The following is a 17,508-nucleotide window of genomic DNA, read 5'->3' as shown; positions in this document are numbered from 1 at the left end:
GGGTCTGCAGGGCCTGAGGCACCAACACTGGGGTTGGAGGCTCCAAGACTTATCATCCCTCCCTTTTTTAAAAATGTATTTGTTTATGTGTTTATTTATGGCCAGTGCTGCTCGGCCTGTGGCATCTTAATTGGATGTGGCATGTTCATTCCCCAACCAGGGATCGAACCTGCACCCCCTGCAGTGGAAGGGCAGAGTCTTAATCACTGGACCACCAGGGAAGGACCCCCCTCCCCATCTTTTCAGTCTACCTCCTCTGGAAAACAGACGACCCCATCACCAAAGGAAGGAGACCCGCTCAATTCTCGCTTCAGCGAAGGATAGGAAGTGAAGAAAGGTAAGGGGCACCCGGTGGGGGCTCTGGACTGCCTGCTGTGGCACCACTCCATCCTTGGGCAGCCCGGCAGGGAGGAGCTAATACTCCACCACACACTGCACACCCACCACCCGGCACCACTAGGAAAGGCCTTTCCTGCACAACCAGCTTGGGACGCGAGTCTAGCAGTGCAGAAGTACAGTGCCCCCCAGTGGCATCTGCGGGAAAGAGCAGGGACAGGAGCTAGGGAGCCGCTAAAGAGGAGCCCACTAGACTTTCAGTTGTGTCCTTAATTCACCAGGTTCCTCCTCGAAAGCCCGCCCAGCCCCAGCCCCGGCCCGCCCCTCATCTTGTCCTCCTTAGGCTGCCAAAATTTAAATAGCCTTCCAGGGTCATCTCGAAGGTGCCCCCTCCCCCGCCATCCACTCCATCTCGTGTTCTCTAAGCACCACCTGTCCATTCAAGTCAGGTGAGGGAGCACTGCCCCGTGCCTGCAGCCTGCTGAGCGGAGAGGGACTCAGATAAGAAAGTGAAGCTGGCCTGACTGGCAGCTGGGAACCAGGTGGGCAGAGGCTGCCCCCATTTGCCAGGTGAAATGGCACAGCTATGGTTTTCTCCCTACACGATCCTCTCCTCTCACGGCGCCTGGCACAGAGCAGGCCTCTGATAAAGATAGACTGAATTGATGCCATTGCTCACAGGAGAGAAAAACATGAGGCTGTCAAGGGGCTGCTATTCCCAACAGGACTGGGGCTTGGAAGAGAAAAGCAGACCAGGAGATCTGGGAAATGGAGGAGCCTGGCCCCAGCCCTCGTTCTCAACATTTCCATCCAGAAAGAGGGAGCAGAGGCAGGCCCAAAGACTGCATCTGGTTGTTTCTTTAATTGAATGCAAACTCATTCATAGAAAACAGAAATGCAACCATAGCATGGAAACAGACATTAAACGGAGCTCTGAAGAAAGATCCAGACCCTCCGCCTCTGCCCAGCCCGAGGGAGAGCTAGAAAAACAAGTTGAGGATAAAACACGTTCCCATCCCCAAGGCCGAGGCCCGACTTGATCTCCCCAACCTTGGCATCTGGAACAGACCAGGTAGGGCGAAAGAGCGGCCAGGGGAAGCAGAGTTGGGGCAACTCAGTGTAAACTCAAGGTTTCATACGTGTGCATGTGTGTGTGTAACACAGAACTTGGCTGAAGACTGGACGGAAACTTAGAAGCCAGCCCTGTGTCCCAGAGTGAGGCTGGACCAGGGACACAGAGGGGAAGGGCATGTCCCTTCCCTGAGCCCCTAAGACAGGCACTGGGGCTCCTGCGGCCGTGGAGGAGCTGTGCTCTCTGTAGTGCCCCTCCTTCGCCTCTGGACATTCTTGGGCAGTGTCAAATGGCACTGAAAGGCCCGCAAGTGGGGCTTGGCAGGACTAAGGGCCTGGAAAGAGGACGAAAGGAAAGGAGTGAGGTGCTTCTTCCGTCCAATCCTGGTTGCCATCATCAGTCTGGGGGCTGATGGCACGTGAGAAGACCTCCAAATCCAGCTCTTCAATCACAGGCAGCTCCCATGCTACAGGCTTTGTCCCTCATTGCTAAAAAACCAGCCCTGAGCGCAGGTCAGAGGGAGGCGGCAGCGCTGTCCAGGATCCCTTGCAGGCCTTAGCACCAAAAACCCAGCACCAGCCAGTCTGCCCCCCAGATCCGACAGCCGCATCCATCCTGGCTGACCAGAGAGGGCAGTGATGGCAGGCAGGCGCAGACCCAGGAAAAGTGGAGTGAACTCTGGTGCAGGACAGACAATCGGGCCCCAGACAGGGGGCCCTGGAGTGGAAGCTCGGGCAAGAAGGGTGGGCTTTGGGTCCAGGCCAAGGGGGAAGGGGAAGGACAGCCAGAATGCAAGCCATGAAATGGGCAGGCAACGCTTCCCTCCTTCCTCCTGCAGAACGACAATTGGACAGCTGATGGACTGGGACCCGTGGAAGGCCCCAACACTGAGAAGAAAGCAGCAGTTTGGCCAACATTCAGGGTTGAAGGGGCACAGGCCTCATCCCTGGCAGAGGGCAGGAGCAAGGCTCAAGGTCACCCTGTGACTGTCCCAGGCCCAAGCCTGGGCTGGACCTCGCTGTCCCACCACCCCTGGCACTGGGCGGCAGGGCTGGGACTCAGGCCCCTGGCACTGTGGAACCTCCGGGAGGTGAGGCAGAGGAGCTCGGGGCTCCATGAGAGAAGCAAGGGGGCCCAGCTCCCCTAGAAGACGTAGATCTTGTCCCGCTGCACCGTGTCCAGGTCGTCGTCCAGCGTCAGCAACACCTGGGGGGGGGGGCGGATGCGGAGTCAAACGGGACGGGAGACCCCCTCTGCCCCCTCTCCAGTCCCTCCACCTACCAGGAATGACCCAAACATGGCGATGGAGGAGAGGAAGTGCCAGATGTCGTGATCGTCAAAGAAGTCGAGGAGGATGCAGTCCCGGTTGTGCTCCCGCGACTCTGCGGGGGTTTTCTGGAGAGGAACAGGGAGAGCTGTTTGCTGACATCGCCCGGCTGAGGCCGAGCCAGACCCACTTCCATTTGCTGGAGGGTACCTCTGATGCCAGCCCCAGCCTCAGGCCAGAGAGCACCCTCTTTCGGGCTCACCCCTTGCCTTATCTCCCACATCTAAGAACTGACCTTTAGTTGCAAACTTCTCCCTAAGGGCACTGGTCCTGATTACCTTGCAGAGCTAGAAGCTCACCAAAGGCTCCTAACTAGTTCCCTGACTTAGACCTCGCCCCCTGCACCAATCAGTCCTCCAGGGCGTCTTCCAGCTCACTTTCTCTGTGAAACACTCAGCTCAGACAAACCTGCCCGAGGACAACAGTAGCCATCACCTGCGCCTCATGGTCCTCCATGCTCTCTCCCCAATCTCTCTCCCACCAACACTGGCTAGACTGTGTCTGAGGGCTGTCTGCGCCATACACGGAGACTGCAGAGATGACCAAGAAAGATCTGGTCTGTTCTCAAGGAGCTCACCATCTCCACTTGCTCCCAAGTGAATGCATCACTGACCCCAAAGCTGCCTCTGTCTCATTACTCAAGTCATGGTGCCTCTGGGCCACAGAGTCTTTAAGGCCAAGAGCAAGGTCCACCTCCTCCAAGAAGCTTTCCTGGACCTCCTAACTCATAAAAGTCTTTCTGCCCTCTGCCTCCTGCACATCCCCTCACTTGTCCTCCCTGTTACCCTTCATCTTGTGCATCATATTGCAGAGAAAAGCCAGGAACTGACAGTCTTTCTGTCCCTGGAACTAGATTTTAAGTGTTTCAAAGGGGACTTCCCTGGTGGTCTAGTAGTTAGGACTCTGCACACTCACTGCCTAGGACCTGGGTTCAATCCCTGGTCAGGGAACTAAAATCCCACAAACTGCTGTGCAGCCAAAAATAAATAAATAAAAATGCTTCAAAAGCAGAGATCCTGCCAGACTTAGTTCTGATCACAGCAGGTGCCCTATGAGCAGAGGGAAGAACCTGCCATCTCTGGCTTCAAACCCCAGCGGTGCCACCACTGGCTGTGTGACCCTGGGCGGGTCACTTGTCTGTATGAGCCCCGGCTGCCGCGTTAGTAAAATGGGGATACCTCCACCACTGACATGGTCAATGCCAGGAGGATTAAACGTGAAAGCGGCTATTAAAGAGCACTGGCGATGCTCACAAACAGGTTTGAAAAGAGACCTGTGTGTGGGCTCACAATGAGCCTGTAGCAGGAGAACTACTCACCTGCCAGGTGCTGAGTCCCTGGAAGAAGAAGAAGAGGGCAAAGCCCCAGACCACCGAGGTGCAGACGATGCAGAGCAGGGGAATGAGCTTGATCCTTTCCCCGCTCCGGAGCTAAGGGAAGATGGGGGAGACCGGCCTGAGGCCCCACCCCACTGGGGGAGCACAACCAGCCTGAGGCCCCGCCTCACCCCGGGAGCACCCGAGTTGGGGGAGGGGGGTGGGAGACCGGCCTGAGGCCCCGCCCCACTTCCTGCCTGCCCTTCAAGCCGCTTCCCAGGCATTCAGGAGGGACACTTTAGGAAGCCTTCTCAGATCCATCCCATCACCCCAGAGCCTCACCTGTCCCCACACTGGCAGCCAGGTGTCCTCACCCCTGAGGTCCACCCTGGCTGGGACTCTGTGTGCCCCTGTCTGCTGTGGGGTACAGCTGGGTCCTCCTCTCACACTGGAAGGCACTAGGGCCCTGTGGAAACCCGTGGCCCTCCAGACCCAAGCCCACCACAGTCTCAGCGAGCCCACCTCCTCAACCTTTTCTGTGCAGGACGGGACTCTTGCCAGGTGTGTCCTGAAGTGCTACCAGTTCCGTGAGCCATACTGAGACTACAGAAGGGGCTCAGGAAACAGGTCAGGATGTGGCAGGCTTCCGGGGAGTAGTGGAAGAAACTAGCCTCTCCCCTCCTCAAAACTCAGTGGATGGAGAGGGGCAGATGGAGACGGACAGAAAGATTCCCCTTCCCTCCTGGTGCTGCCCCAGGCAGGCTGTGTCCATGTCCCTCCCTTCAAAGCAGAGCGCTGGCCGGGCTGGCCGAGGAGGCTCAGCCTTCCCCACTCACCTTCATAATAATGTAGAAGGCAAAGTAAAGAAGCAGGTTGCAGATGCCAATGGCCAACAGGTAGGAGGCAAAATCGTTGGGACGCATGATGAGCCCATAGGCCGCCCTGGCAGGAGAGAGGGCCAGCTGGTGAAGCAGGGGACAGCCAAGAGCAAGGAAGGGGCTTCCCTTCCCACCCCCACCCTGTGTTTTATAAAGATGTGGGGTGGGGTTCAGAGGCCCACAGAAGATGGAACCCCAGGGGCCAACACCTGTCTCCCAGGCCCCCGTTTCTCGTGCCCATATTTGTCCACAGCCCCCAAAGGAGCCAGCGGCTGGCCAAGTCCACAGCTGCCCACCCCGCCCGGGGACGCAGGTGATGGCTGGACTCACAGCGACCAGTTGATGATGTTGCCCATGACCAGCAGCACCATGCGGTCCTGGAGGGAAGCAGAGACACGGGGCTGAGAGACCGGCGAGAAGGGGCGGGAGGCCCGAGTCAGCGGCCCCCACGCCACCCCACCCCACCCCAGCAGCCAGCTTCGCTCTGCCTACCCCCCACCCCCGACTGGAGAAAGGAGCGCAGACAGAGGAGGGGACCCAGGAGCTGGGCAGGTACCACGTAGAGAGGCCCGCTGCACTGCCGGATGCAGTCCGTGTAGAGCACGTGGAGGATGCGACGGCAGATCCCCGAGTCTGCAAGAACGGAAGGTGCTCAAAGGCCCAGGCGCCCTTTCGTCCCAGGCCCTGCGCTGCGCCAGCAGAGAGGGCCCAGGGCCTTCGGAGGCACAGCTGTGCCAAGGCCTCATGAATTCTGTGCCCAGTGATTCTTCCGGGGTCTCCGTGAGAGGACAGAGCCCCAAAGTCTCCTGTGAGGCCAGGTCCCCGAGGCCCCCAACCCCAGCAGGCCCTGGGCAAGCCCTCACCCAGCTTCCAGCGACCCATGTAATAGAGCTGTGTGCTGAGCAGCAGGGTGGCAGTGATGTGGATGACTGAGAAGACGATCCAGAACGCTGTGTTCCCCTTGCCGAAGACCTGAGGGGGCCCCCGAGGGCAGGGGTGAGGAGGCGCCAGGGAAAGCCCCCTCCCTCCGCCCCGGCCTGCCCTTCTTCTGGAGGAGCTGGGCTGGCAGCCATGCCAGGCTGGGAGGGCACGCTAGGGAAGGAGCAGGGATCTCTCTGGCAGGGGTGGTGGGCAGGGGTGTGTGCACATGCGTGCACCTGTCCTCCGGGTGAGCAAAGTGGGCCGGGGCCTCACCACGCCCAGCACGGAGAAGAAGATGACGATGGCCAAGCAGGCGTAGGCGCTGTAGGCACTGGCGTTGATGTCTGGGTGCCGCTTCTGGTAGAGCTTCAGCATGCAGAGCCCCGCAATCATGTACATGAACGACGTGTCTAGGCAGAGGGACGGATGTGGCCGTGAGCTGCGGAAACCTCCACTGAGCCCCAGCATGGAACCCCAGCCCCCACACCTCGTCATGGCCACGGAGCAAGCTGGTGACAGCCTGGCACTTGAACCCTGGCTGCCTGCCTGTCCTGCCACGCCACACTACTGCCCCTGTGGCTGTCACCCACAGTCTGAACTCCCCTGATGACAAGGACAGCTCAGTCCCAGCACCCTGAGATTAGGAACTGTGTCTTAGTTATCTTTTTTTTCCATAGAAAAGACTTGGCGGATGCATGAAACGGCACTCAGACGCCTATTTTCTACAAGCTAAGCTGCAAGGAGATCAAACCAGTCAATCCTAAAGGAAATCAACCCTGAATATTCTCTGGAAGGACTGATGCTGAAGCCAAAGTGCTAATACTTTTGGCCACCAGATGCAAAGAGCCGACTAACTCATTGGAAAAGATCCTGATGCCAGGAAAGATTGAAGGCAGAAGGAGAAGGGGGTGACAGAGGATGAGATGGTTGGATGGCATCACCAACTCAATGGACATGAGTTTTGAGAAAACTCCAGGAGATAGTGAAGGACAGGGAAGCCTGGCGTGCTGCAGTCCATGGGGTTGCAGAGCCGGACAAGATTTAGTAACTAAGCAACAACAACAAGGTGTAGGTTCACGCAAGTCCTCCAGCCCTGGAGTCTCCCACACAGCTGCATCTTGGGGATCTCAATCCTTGCAGGTGAGTGGGGAGGGCAAAGTCAGGCAGGTCCCTGTTCTAGGTTCAGCCAGCGAACAGGGAGGCCCCACTCACCAAACTGGAAATTGGTGTAGTTGGGGCAGACGTGATAGCAAGCGCTAAGCAGCCCCTCCATCATCAGGGCCGTGCCCATGGCATAGAAGAGGCCAAAGTGTTTGGGGATCCCACATTCCTGTCGGGGAGGGAGAAGGGAAAGGAAAGAGAGAAGGTGAGGTAGTGAGGTGGGAAAGGAGGAAAGAAGGGGCCCTGAAGAGGGAGATCACGAGAGAGGAATGGGCCGGGGATAGAGTGATTTAGGAAGGGCTGGGCTTTGATGGGCAGGGCTGGGTTGGGCAGGGCCATGCCTGCTAGCAAGGGTCTGGAGTGAGGCCTAGGCAGGCGGGGCGGGCGCGCTGCTCACCAGGGCACAGAGGTCGTTGCGCAGCAGGGCCCGGTTGTGGTTGATCTCCCGTTGCAAGATGATGAGCAGGAAGAGCAGCCCCAGCAGGATGTACCCCAGGTTGCTGAGGATGTTGTTGAAGGCGCTGGAAGGGGCGGACACGGGGCACACTGTCTCGACCTCAGACCCTGGGCCCCTTCCCTACCCAAGAGGTGGGCATTCAGAGAGCCCCGGCCCCTTGCACTGGTTCACCGAGAGACGGGAAAAGGGGGTCTCGCAAGACGATTCCCACCTGAGGTTGCCCAACGGGTGGGCACAGAGGAAGTTGTAGTAGCAGATGTCCTGGTTCCCTGTGACATTCACCACCTGCAGTGGGAGTGGGGACAGGGTGGGGTGAGGGGGAGCTCCTAACTCAGGCCACAGCCTGGGCACCACCCGTCTGGTTCTCCAACGGATGAGGGGTGCCACCTCGGCCAGCACGCGTGTGCACACACCACCAGCGAGCCCTACTTCTAGCACGGTCACTGCCCTCCTCGCTAGGTGTGGCTGAAAACTCTCGAGGCATCACCATGACAGGTTCTTGCCTCACGGCATAGAGAAGAGGGAAGGGAAACTGAGACTGACTTTCTCGCCACTTCCGTTTCATAAAATCCCCACAAACTGGGGGAGGTGCCATCAGGACTAGCATGCTGCTCCCCATTTGGCCGATGAACCGACTGAGGCTCAGGGAGGTTGAAGGACTTGCTCAAGGCCACCCAGCTGGTAAGGCAGAGCTGGGACTGCAACCCTAGGACCTGGGCTTGCTCCAGAGCCTCAGGCTGGGAGGCTCTGCCTGGGCAACGCCCCAGAGTCTGTGGCAGCTGCTCAGAGGCTCTTAGCATGGGCCCCGCCCGCTCACCGTCTGGTAGGTGATCACCAGCTGTACCACAGGAAGTGCGTAAAAGACGGCAATGGTGGCGATGTTCCTGAGGAGTGGGAGAGCACTGGTGAGCTGGCAGCCGCCAGAAAGAGAACCCGAGACCCCACCACCCTGTCCCGCCCCACCCGCTCACCAGAAGTAGATCTGGTACTTCTTCCGCAGGACACGTTTGTCCTTGCGCGCCAGGTCAGCCACATAGAGGTATTGCTACGTGGGGAGAAGCTGGAGTGAGCCCCCTGCCCCACCGCCCTGGAAGGCCCTCTTGCCCTGGTAGAGGAGGACAAGGGGGGCCTCCCTCCCACTGGCCAGGGTGCTGGTGGGCAGGGTTTCGGATGATCCAGAGGCCTGGGAGCCGAGTCAGTTCCTCCAGAAGCCATGCTGCCCTAACGGAGCTTTGCTTTCCTAACATGCCACAGGCCGGGGGCGGTAGGGGCAGGGGGCCTATGCAGGGCTGAACATAGAGTCTCGCTTCCTTGTTAACCAGGGCCAGCCCTCCTGGGCTCACACCTTAGTGCGAATGACGTTCTTGTCTGAATCAATGTCGGCCAGAGTGTCGTAGTCATCTTCCTCCACGGAGCTCATGGAGTCCAGTCGTGGTCGAGTGCCCGCAGGGTCTGGGGAAGAAAGTGGGGAAGGGTTACCAGGTGGGCAGTGAACCCAAAGTCTGCAGCAGTTGTCACAATTTCTAGCTGGTGGGACAAGGCAAACTGTGGGCTCAGAGTCGGGGAGGAGGTGGGCTCAGGCCTGGGGAGGAGGCATGAGGGGCTCCCGAGTCCTGGAGGGAAGCCAGGACGGTCTCTGCAAACAGTCCACCTGGCAGGGACCGCGCAAGCCCTGCCCCTCACTGGGCTAGGGCTTCCAGCCCAGGACACTGAGCAGACCTCAGGCCCCAGACACGAGCAGCAGGACTGAATCAGCAGAAGTCATGCTGACGAGAAGATGCCCAGTCGTGTGGGTTCTGAGAAGACACTGCCGTGGCCCCCGCTGGGAAAAGACCCAGTGGGCCCTGGGGTGCAGGCAAGGGTGACAGGCCGCCTCTAAGAAGCACCGGCCACTTCATCCTGTTCTTTTCCCACGTCATCAGAAGCTTCCTCCCACAGCCTTGCTGACCAAAGTCCCCAGAGGCTGGGACGTCACACCCTTGCCCACAAGCCCCAGCAGGCCAGCAAGAGAGGTGCTGGGAAACATAACAGCTGACCAACATCTGGCCTGGGGATGGCGGGGGTGCCAGCCCCCCCAGCATCAGGGGCCAGTGCCTGCCTATTTCAAAAGACACACGAGCTAGCAATTATCGGCATTAGACGGGCAAGCCATGCACAAAGCATCTTTCTGGTCCTTGACCCTCCTGGCTCCAGTCAACCGCCCCAGCAGGAGCTGATTGGCAGAGGTGCCCAACCTCCCCACATCTACCCATGGCAATGCACAGCTGCCGCATCTGGCCAAAGGGGAGGCGTCGCTTGAACTGGTCGTGCCCTTCAAAGGAAAGGGAAAGTTAGCGGGGAAGCGGGGGCCAAGGAGGAAGGGATGAGGGAGGAGGAGGCAGGGAGACAGCAAGCCCTTCCCTGGTTCCAGCAGCTGGCAGAAGAGGCAACAGCAGCTAGCACCAGCCCGAATCACACAGCCCTCCCCTGCTTGGCCCACTCACCCGGGTAATTGTAGGATAGGTCCCCGGGGCCCGCGCTGTCAACCAGACCGTCGGTGGAGCCGGTGGAGCCAGAACCATTCTCTGCAGGGGAATCGTAAGTGGTGAGGCCGGTAGAAGAGACCTCAGGGCAGGTGGCCCTGGACCCAACCCCAGGGGCTGCTGAGGAGGCCACTGGAGGTGGTGACCAGCAAGCTTGGGCGCTGACACCTACCAAAGGAGCCGTAGTTGTAGCCGTCATAGGGGGAGGTGCCAGGAAAGGAGTCGGCCAGGACCCGAGGGTGACCTGCAGGGAGAAGTCAGGGACCTTTAGCCTTGGCAGCAGAGAGAGGCTGAAAGCCAGGGAGGAGAGGGCAGGAAGACTCCAGAGAAGAGAGATGCTGAGGACCATGGTGGCAGCAAAGAACAAGCAGCTATCGTTCCAGCAAACACAGTGCCCTCCCACCACCACCTGCCCCAGTAGAAACATTCACCCCCTCTGTCCTCCCTAGAGACTGCAATGTCAACGAACTGACCATCTAAGTTACCAGCAGCAAGGACAGACCCGCATCGCCGGCCTGGGTCCCACACAGAGCCCCCTGAAAAACTTCCCTTTCCCACCCACTCTGGATGCCAGCTCCTCTGCCCACAGCGCCTGGAGCTTACCAAGAAGAGAAGCTGAGAGAGAAGGTCCCAAGCAGGAGGGAAGATAGACAGAGCGGGACAGAAGAAAGGGAAAGAGAACGAAAGGTTAATAATCCCAGACAAGGTGAGCTGCGTCATCTGAAGCGGCAGGCTAGGTACGCAAACCCAGGCATGGCGTGAATCAAGTGATGGCCGTTAAAATGGGTGTGTTAGAGACCAAGAGGCGCTCCGTCCCAGCCCCGTTCCCACCTGCGCTGTTACTCCCTACCTGAGCATCCCAAAGCCCCTGCCTCCTCCAGCCCCCACGGGCACCATCCACCGCTATCCCCTCCACGCCACAAAGCAGACAGCCCTCCCCACCCAGACCCTCTGCAGGTACCGCTTTCTGGGCAGGCTCGGTCCACGGCCACCAGAAGGCTCTTCTTCCTCTGCCTGCGGGGACAGAATCCAGAGGCAAACCAGAAGGGCAGGAGGAGGCGCCGTCCTCTGCTGGGCCGGCCCGCCTTCCACCCTCTCCATCCCACAGCCCTGGCCTCCCTCCATGACCCCAGGGGTCCTCCCAGGCTGGAAGCAATGCGGGGTCTCCCTGCTGGGGAAGAAGACTGAGGGGGAGGGGTTGGTCTCCAGAGGAGAGGCCCAGGGACCTGAGACCCTCACAGGGACTCGCCTTCATCTGCCCCATGGAGGGCACTCAGATCTGCCCAGGCCATTTCCCTGGAGCAAGGGAGGGTGCAGCTGTTCCACTGTACCTCCAGTTTTCCCAACAGGCCAGGAGCACGGTAAGCAGATAGAAGGAGAGAAATATGCCCAGGCAGAAGAGCATACCGCCAACGTAGGCCTCCGCTGTGGGGAGAGGAGTGGGCAGGGAAACAGACCAACGCTTTCCAAGCCTGCCCGTCACCGCACACGGGCCCAGCCTCATCTCGCCCACATCTCCCCTCGGTGGAATGGCCCAGCCAGTGCAGACAATACACCAGACTCAACGTGGTTCCTGTCTGCTCAAGTACCTCCCTCTGCTAGAACTTTCTGTTCTAGTTCTTTCTTCTTGACTTAATCTTCAAAGCACAGCTGAGGCGCTACATCCCCTAGGAGGCCTTCTCCGCCCTGACCTCCCACAGAGACCATCCTGGGCTCTTCACAGCCCTCGGCACCATACAGGGCAGCGGGCTCTAGGCAGCGGTGCCCCAAGGACCACAGGTGGAGCACTGGGCCCGCAGAAGGGGCTTGAGACAACGTGCTGAGGAAGGACTCTGCGTGGTGAGGCAGCTGCTTTCCCCTCCCGTCACAATCTTTTATGTTCACCTTATACGTTCCACTTTACAAAGGGCTCTATTCAATCACTCAGTAAATATTTTTTGAGCCTGACTAAAGGGCCAGGAAGTTTCCTACCAATTTTGTAGGACTGACCAGTTTTGCTGAACCGACTTAGTGAGACTAACAGAGACTAACAGATTTCTAGTACTCCTATTATAGAGATGGGGAAACTGAGGCTCAGTGAGATTACCCTGCCTATTAAGGCAGGCACAGATCTAGAACTTAGTCCCGCAGTCTCTTCACTCATGGATGCTCCGAAGTGCGTTACGCTGGCACTCGCCGCGCTCCCATCATGAAGTCTGCCAAGAACACTCCTCCTTCCTACCCTGTCAGCCTGCTCGGGTAGGCCCTCCTCATCCGTCCCATTCAGAAAACACTCCCTACTCCAGGCCTGAAAGAGGAGCCAGAAGCCAGACCATCCCCACTCAGCCACCCACACTCACACGTGACTGCTCTCGAGACCAGCACGGACAGGGTTTTCTGGCGGTGCCCTTGATCGACCGGTTCATCTGGAAGTAAAATGGCAAAATGGCAAATAAGTGTCTGCCTGGAGCTTGGGTAGAGTTGGTGGGATCAGGCCTGGACGAGTCTAGGGCCAAAAACCTAGATCCCATCAGATCCACCAGCCATGCAGGCTCTTCTACCTCCCAGGAAGAGTCCAAGCCCTCTCCACCCCCAGCCAGGCCCAGGGCACAAAATGTACCTTCTATAAAGGGGTAGAAAGGCAGGGAGCCCCCACAGGCCTGGTCTTCAGTTTTCACCACCACCACCACGTAAAAGCTGTTGCTGGGGAAGTCCTTACGCTGCAGGATGATGACGGTGATGATGGTGACGGTGGTGATGACGGTGGTGGTATGATGAGACTGCTGTCTTCACATCACCAGCACCATTTGTCATCACCATCCCCACCCTCTTCTGAACAGACACTATGCTAAACACTTGGCATATATATTATTTTAATTAATCCTCACGAAGATCCTCACAAGTAGGTACTATCGTCATCCCTGTTGGATGTGAGCTTGGAGTCACACTGCCAGTAAGTGGTACAGCCAGGATCATCTGACTTCAGAGCCCAAACCCTGCACCTCCATTATTGCCAGGTGAGCAAATGTGGGTAGGCCCACCACCGTGGAAGCCGTGGGGGCCCTGCTGCAGTTTAAGCATCAGTCAGAAGGAAAAGTGGAGGGGTCATGGTGCCTCCACCAGCTGCACAGCTGGATGTCATGAGGTGAACATCTGCCTCCCTCTCCCTGGCTCCAGCACAGGTTCTAGCCTTTGCCAAGAGCAGCCCTCATCACCAGCCAGTTGTAGGGAATGGGGCAGACATGATAGCCATAAAGGATACTCTGCTCTTTCCTGTCCCCAGAGGCAACTGGGATTGAGATTCAATGCTTGTAAATACCAGGGGACCCAAAGTCTTGGGGACTGGCACACCAAGACTCAGCCCTAAGGCAGGTTAGGAATGGGGCAGGGGCAAAGCAGCACGGTTGAGGAAGGCTAATCACCTGGCCGCATCCCCCATGGGGCCACATGCATTTCCTACCTGCACGGTGATGGCTGCCTTCTTGGTCATCGTCTGATACATGCCGATGAAGGCTACGTTGTTGTCTAGGTCATACACAGGACACTGCAGGGGGAGGAGGGCGGAGACAGATGGACAGGGTCCTGGGCCCTGTCCCCTCTCTTCAGCAGCCCGGCGCACCACTGGCGGGCCGCTGACTCACCAGCACATCCTGGATGGAGATCACCGAGCAAGGGAAGGCCGTGTTGGAGGCCACCTTGACGATGACCGAGTCCACTCCTTCCGGGAACTCATACTTGAAGTACTGAGGGCACAGGGAAGGAGGGAGAGCCCCATCCCGTGAGGATGCTTTCTCTGCCCCTCTAAAGGGAAGGGTGTGAATCCTCCCAGGGTCAGGCAGTGGAGACTCTCTGCAGAGAGAGGCTCTGACCACAAGCAGCAGCCCCATTTCCCACACACTGCTTCCCTCAACCTCAGCTGGGCATGCAGGACCACGCCCAAGAGGCAAGTAGAAGAGATGGCCATCCAAGCCCATGTCTCTGCACTTTCCAGGCCGTCTGTTCCCCACCACCTTGGAGCCAGGGCTTCCGTCTCTATAGAATTCTCCATGGAGAGTACAGCCAACCTGAAACTCCTGGCAAAGACTGCTGGCCACCCCCACCCCCAAGTTCAAGCCTCCCCATTTCTCCCCCTGAGAGGCAGTAGACAGGGAGGCCTTACCTGGGGCTGCGCTGCCGTGGTGTTGAAGCTGAATGGCTCCCCGGTCCTGTGGGGCAGAGAAGAGCCGACCCCCCACCCCAGCACCATCACTCCCAGAGCTTGGGAAGGACAGTCCCGCATGCCCCCTCCCTCTCCCCTGCAGACCTGAGCACGAAGTCGTCCATTCGGCTGACGCGGAGCTGGTATGTGGTGTTAATTGGTGACAGGGTGGACACATCCACGTAGAAGAACTGGACCTCGGACTCATTCTTGGTGGGGGGCTGACACAGCGTTCGCTCCACCTTTTGGTAGAGGTACTTGCGCTGGAACCTATGGCCCGAGGCAGAGTCAGGACGTGACTGTGGTCCTGCCGCTCCAGGGGACCAGGGCCCTCGATTCCTCCACCCTGGTCCCACCACCTCCCCACCCCACCCCCGCGAGGCTGACAAGCTCCCAGTCGGCTGGCTTGGCTCTCTTGCTGTTGACCAGCCTTCTGTCTTAGGGGATTGGGAGGAGAAACAGAGGGGTGCCGGGGTGGTCAGAGGCCCTGGACAAGGGTCTGGGTGAGGTTCTGATCAAGGCCTGGCCTCAGAAGACCCACCCCCACCCCCCAGCCGCCCAGGTCCTACTCACATCCCTCGGAGGATCAGGGGCACCTGGAAGGACACCACCGCCTCCTTCTGGCGGACCACAAACAGCAAAGGAGCACCCTTCTGCTTGTTCAGGACATTCACGGACACTCTCACACCTTCCGTCTACAGGGGGACATGGACATGGCCCTTGGTCAAGCCTGTGGTGGCTCTAATTCTTTCATGGGGAACTCATGGCTCCAGAGACCGTGAGCTCTGCCCTCGCTCCACAGACCACTCTGAGCTCTCCCATCCGGGTTGGGCTGGGGAGACATCTAATGGCAGCCCACTCCAGTGCTCTTGCCTGGAGAATCCCATGGACAGAGGAGCCTGGCGGGCTACCGTCCACACACAGACACAGACACAGACACAGACACACACAGACACAGACACAGACACAGACACACACAGACACACACAGACACACACACACACACACACAGACACACACAGCTTCTGCCAGAGCAGCCCCCAGCGTCCAGGAGGGGCTTAGAAGAGAGGACAGGAATCACAATGAAGACCTGGGGTATCCCCCAGGACACCCCACTTCTGTAAAAGTTCACGGTGTGCACATGTGCCCGCATGCACATGCATGTACACACATATGTGCATACGGAGGGACACAGGAGAGCAAGAGTGCTCTGCAGCCTCCTTCCTTGTGAGTCAGGAAAGCTGCTATTCCACAATTCATCTGGTGGCCAGAGGCCACACACAGGGCAGTGGGGAAACAGGACTTGTTGAAAGCCAAGAAGGCCAACTTCTATCCTCAGCTCCGACCAAAGGTCAGGGCTGTGGAAAAGTCACTTCACATCTCTGAGCCTCACCTTACCCCCTCTATAAAATGGAGACACTGCCACTCTTGGCACTATGAAGGGAAGGATATAGGACACTCAGAGCTTAAAGAAAAAGAATAAAATTAAATTAATCTTGGGAATGCTTGTTATTGGGCTGCTGAAACCCAAACTCAGGGCAGCACTCCCCTGAGGGGTAGAGGCCACAGCCCTCAGGGTAACTCCACATAGGGGTAACCTCATATATAGGGGCAAACAGAGGCAGGACTCTAAGCTGGATGAGATCAAACTTCAGAGAACAAGCACTGAAGGCTGATCCTGGCCTGCCATCGGAACCTAATACCTCCCTATTCCAGAGAAAAAAAAATCAGATTCCCATTCTGAACTCCACTATTTCTTAGTAAATCCAGTCCTGGTGAGAGCTGAGTCGGAGACCATTAGCCAGGCTGGGGCAAGAGTTCTCTCAATTTCAGCCCCACCTTGGGTCTGAACTTCCCAGACCCGGCTGTGCCCGGTGCTCAGCTCACAGGTGGGGAGGAAGTGAAAGAGCAATCAGAGTGGGGAAGCTTCTCCACGGTAGGCAAACTCCCTCTCCCCTCCCCACCCACCCTGGGGTTGGCTGTATCCCCACCACCTTCAACTTACAAGGCCATCTGGCTTTCTAAGAGAGGATGAGGGCTGGGAAGGTCCCAGCAGTTAGAGCAGCCTGGAAAGGCCTGCATTCATTTCCCCAGGGAGTCTCAGCCATAAGCAACCCCCAAGCCCTGGGCAGAGCCTTTCAGCTTGGGCCAGTCTCATCCTCCTGGGGTTTTCTGGGCCAAGCCCAGTAGCAAGCCTGCTTCCTTGCTCCCAGACCCACAGCACTGTCAAGATTCTGAGTGTTGGGTAGCGAGCAAGGCCAGTCCTGCTCAGACTACCGCTGATGGAAAGGAAGTGATGGAAAAGAGAAGCGGGGAATGAGGCAACTTCAGAAGCCCGTCTAGGTGTAGCTTCAGAACAAACATCCCCAGCGCAGGAGGAAACTGTTGGCCAGAGGGTCCAGTGTGGCGCTGGAAAACCCAGGGGGGTCGCTGTTCCGGCTCGCCCCACTCGCCACCAGCCCGGAGCCCAGCCCCTTCCCTCACCCGGTTGCGGGTCACGGTGTGGTTGAAGGTGTAGATGTTGACCAGCTCGCTGTTGACCTCATCCACGTAGGTGCGCTCAAACTCCGCGTCTTTCTGCGAGACGTTCTTAGGCCCCAGAACTCCCAGATGGCTCTCGACCGAGGCCACCAAGAGAGCCAAGAAGGGCAAGCCCAGGGCGAACATGGCCCCGGCAGGGTGGCAGTGGCAGCGGCAGCGGCGGCAGCAAGCGACAGGACACCTCCAGGGCGGGTTGGGGCTTGGGCCGCAGCTTCCAGCATCTCACCAGGACCAGAACTTTAACCCCGGCCTGAGATTAGGAAGCGTCCCCTCCCTGGAGCCGCAGTCGCGCTCTCAGGGACCAGGGAGGGGACGGGGCGGCTGGGGGCGGGAGGGCCGGGGGAAGGGTGACGGGCCTCAGGAAGGGGCCCCAGCTCGCCAGGGGCCGAACACGGCCGGGAGACTCGGTGGGCGCCCGCCGGGGATGTGACAGCCGGGAGGCGGCTGGTTGCTGGGAGCCTGGAGACGCCGCCGGGGAAAAGGGGGAGCGAGGGAGGGAGAGGAAGCCGGTGGCCGAGCCAGCCGCGAAGGGGCGGAGAGTCTGAGGGTGAGGGGCGTGACAGGAGGTAGCGACCCGACGCCGCGCGGCGCCGCCAGTTCTTTCGGGCGCCGGCCCTTTAAGGGCGGGCAGACGCGGCGGCTTCGGCGCTCAGAACTCCAGGGAGTGAGCGACGCCGCGGGGCGGTAAACAGCAGGACTGCCGGCCCGCCCGCTGACGTCAGGGGAAACTGACACGGATTTAAAGGGCCAGGGCTCGAATTGGGTCTTAAAGGGGCCGCCGCTTTCCAGCTGGAGGCCTTC

At 58.7% G+C, this 17,508-nt stretch overlaps 1 protein-coding gene across 3 annotated transcripts; it reads right to left on the bottom strand.

Moving 5' to 3' along the window:
* Positions 1–1,204: 1,204 nt before the first annotated feature.
* Positions 1,205–17,353, bottom strand: SIDT2 (SID1 transmembrane family member 2). 3 transcript variants are annotated; one of them, XR_008200662.1, is made up of 27 exons: positions 16,651–17,353; positions 14,740–14,861; positions 14,272–14,436; positions 14,128–14,173; positions 13,610–13,711; positions 13,429–13,512; positions 12,589–12,688; positions 12,329–12,394; positions 11,321–11,414; positions 10,951–11,003; positions 10,593–10,604; positions 10,162–10,233; positions 9,951–10,031; positions 8,813–8,919; positions 8,439–8,512; positions 8,285–8,351; positions 7,679–7,752; positions 7,408–7,531; positions 7,062–7,179; positions 6,086–6,259; positions 5,792–5,900; positions 5,485–5,561; positions 5,259–5,305; positions 4,887–4,992; positions 4,054–4,164; positions 2,690–2,803; positions 1,205–2,614 (listed from the first exon to the last, which is right to left on the bottom strand). XR_008200662.1 is itself a non-coding variant. In XM_052653354.1 (27 exons), the coding sequence occupies exons 1-27, from the start codon at positions 16,831–16,833 to the stop codon at positions 2,552–2,554; spliced, it is 2,508 nt and encodes an 835-aa protein (XP_052509314.1). In that variant the 5' UTR covers positions 16,834–17,353; the 3' UTR covers positions 1,205–2,551. The 3 variants fall into 3 exon arrangements, 2 of the variants coding, with proteins under 2 accessions (XP_052509314.1, XP_052509315.1); XM_052653354.1 differs by having other exon boundaries at positions 6,123–6,259; XM_052653355.1 differs by lacking the exon at positions 10,593–10,604 and having other exon boundaries at positions 6,123–6,259.
* Between the last annotated feature and the right edge of the window lie 155 nt (positions 17,354–17,508).

Source organism: Budorcas taxicolor, chromosome 15, assembly GCF_023091745.1.
Source record: "Budorcas taxicolor isolate Tak-1 chromosome 15, Takin1.1, whole genome shotgun sequence".
Lineage (NCBI taxonomy): Eukaryota > Metazoa > Chordata > Mammalia > Artiodactyla > Bovidae > Budorcas > Budorcas taxicolor.
Note: the sequence above shows the minus strand (reverse complement) of the source record. Positions and strands in the feature narration are given on the sequence as shown.